Below are 2,147 nucleotides of genomic sequence, written 5' to 3'. Positions count from 1 at the left end.
GAACAAGCAGGCACTGTGCAGAGATTTTATCTTTTAAGATTGTTGTGGCTATCCAATGTTATTATTATTATGAGTAGTAGTACTAGTAGTAGTAGCAGTAGTATTGTTTGTGGTCCCAATTAGGTAAATGTGATAATTTTCATTCATAAAGAAGTTTTTCTACAAGAAACAGACAATTATTTAATCAAACTTGATTGATGATAATCACACAGTAACCAACCAGTCAAATGACTCCTGATCTGAGCGCCATGTCCTTTCCACTATCTAAAGTCTGATCACTTATTTCTTTCCGTTTAATTCCATTAATGTATTTAAAGTTTTGATTGTGTTCTTTAATTATTACAGGTGCTGTCTTTTCACTGATTGAATCTTTAATCACCTTCCTGATAAAGGTAAGTGAAAATATCATTGGTGCTGTAAAATGGTATCATTTCTCAAGCAGGAGCTTGTGTTTACTATGTGATGGTACAGTTGTGTTTTCATGCCAGTATTTGGACTTTACTTTAAAATTGATTTGAGTAAATCAGACAAATAAACCATGCTGAGTAATAACTATCCTGCTATGAAACATAGCATACATAAACTACTGTTGCGTACGTCGTAAATGCAAAAACATATTAGCAATGTATATAGCATGTATGAAAACAGGTATTTCAATAAGTAAACCCACAAAGTGGGCTAGTTGCACTGATGGACACAGCAGAGAATATATAACTGACCTGCTTTCTAAAGACCAATTTTGAACAGAAAAGAAGAAGTTTGCAGATTTTTGTAGCAACAGTTTTGTTATTACTATTAATAATGAGTTAAGGATTTGTTTGTAGATCATGTTTATATTTGTCAGCTGCATCTTAATACAAGCCATTTGATTTCTGCTTGTCTACACAGTGGCAACATGTGCAAACTCACTCTAACTGCAGGTAAGGCCCACTGGACAAGTTATTGTAATGCATGTGTCTCACTTACTTCCAGTGGTAACTAGACATGCAGATAGTATTTAGTTTTTACCATTTCTTTATCTCGCTGAGGTAACAGTGGCATTTGGTTTGTGGTGCTTGTGGAAATTAGTATTTAATTCAGCTCTTTACAGAAAACAGTGTCATCATTATTCTAGATATTTGTCCCAACACACAGGGTTGATTATCCAAGTAAGTTCCTGCTGACTTAAAAAAAATATATATATATATTTTTTTCCCAATCACTCTCAATTCATTGGATTGGCTGCAGAAATCTCAAAGAGTAATATCTCGTTAATTAACCTGGACAAATAAAACTAAACCTATCTTTAACACTATAGACCGGTGGAAGTAAGTAAGGAAACCTGTTTTGTAAATTATGTAAACTGATCTCCTAAGCTTTGTTTTTAACTAAATAATAACCAGTGTGTCACTTTGAAGGTCTCTGTCTGATCATCGCCAGCTTGGGTAAGTTCATGACATGCATTAATCATAATCAATAGCACTAGCAGATAAATAAAGGTGGACAGTTATGTAAACAGGGCAACTTGATTATCAGTAACATGCATAATCTTCTAGTTCTTGGTAACCAAACCATTTTTTATTTTAAACTTTATATCCTATTCTGTCATGCGGTGGTTGTTGTTAGTGTGTTTTTATGTAATGTCATTCATAATAATAAACCCACCTTTTATTGACTTTATTCCATCTTTGTATTGCAAATGTGTAAGTAATGATCAAACAGGGTGAAAGAACAATTAACACAATATGATTCTCTGATCTGATAGTTTCAGGCCACAAGGATCCAGCTGCAGTTCCATCAAACATCTGTAAAGGAAAGATCAGTGGGCTATACCCCAACCCTGCTGACCCAGGTTCTTTTTACAACTGTGGTAATGGAATAGCCTACCTCCTAAACTGCCCATCAAATCTGGTCTTCAGCACAAAATGCAGCTGCTGTGACTACCCCCCCGCTAGGAATCAAATTGATACCTTCTGTAAGGGAAAGATAAATGGGCAATACAATAACCCTGCTGACCGGTATTCTTTTTACAATTGTTGGGCTGGAACAACCTACCTCCAAAGGTGCCCAACAGATCTGGTCTTTGACCAAAGCTGCAGCTGCTGTGTCTATCCCAACATCAAACTAAATCCATAACTTCTGTAATGGAAAGAAAGGGAACTTCCCCC

The 2,147-nt window shown here is 35.6% G+C and overlaps 1 protein-coding gene across 1 annotated transcript in view; it reads left to right on the top strand.

Moving 5' to 3' along the window:
- Positions 1-108: 108 nt before the first annotated feature.
- Positions 109-2,147, top strand: part of LOC117948153 (chitinase-like protein 4) — a 19,344-nt gene continuing 17,305 nt past the window's right edge. The window contains exons 1-3 of the mRNA XM_034877659.1: positions 109-392; positions 889-920; positions 1,398-1,424. Of these exons, the coding sequence (XP_034733550.1) occupies positions 896-920; positions 1,398-1,424 (52 nt within the window). The 5' untranslated portion in view covers positions 109-392; positions 889-895. The remainder of the gene's footprint in view (positions 393-888; positions 921-1,397; positions 1,425-2,147) is intronic.

This window comes from Etheostoma cragini, chromosome 7, assembly GCF_013103735.1.
Source record: "Etheostoma cragini isolate CJK2018 chromosome 7, CSU_Ecrag_1.0, whole genome shotgun sequence".
Classification (NCBI taxonomy): Eukaryota; Metazoa; Chordata; class Actinopteri; order Perciformes; family Percidae; genus Etheostoma; species Etheostoma cragini.
This window is presented reverse-complemented; position numbering and strand designations above follow the sequence as displayed.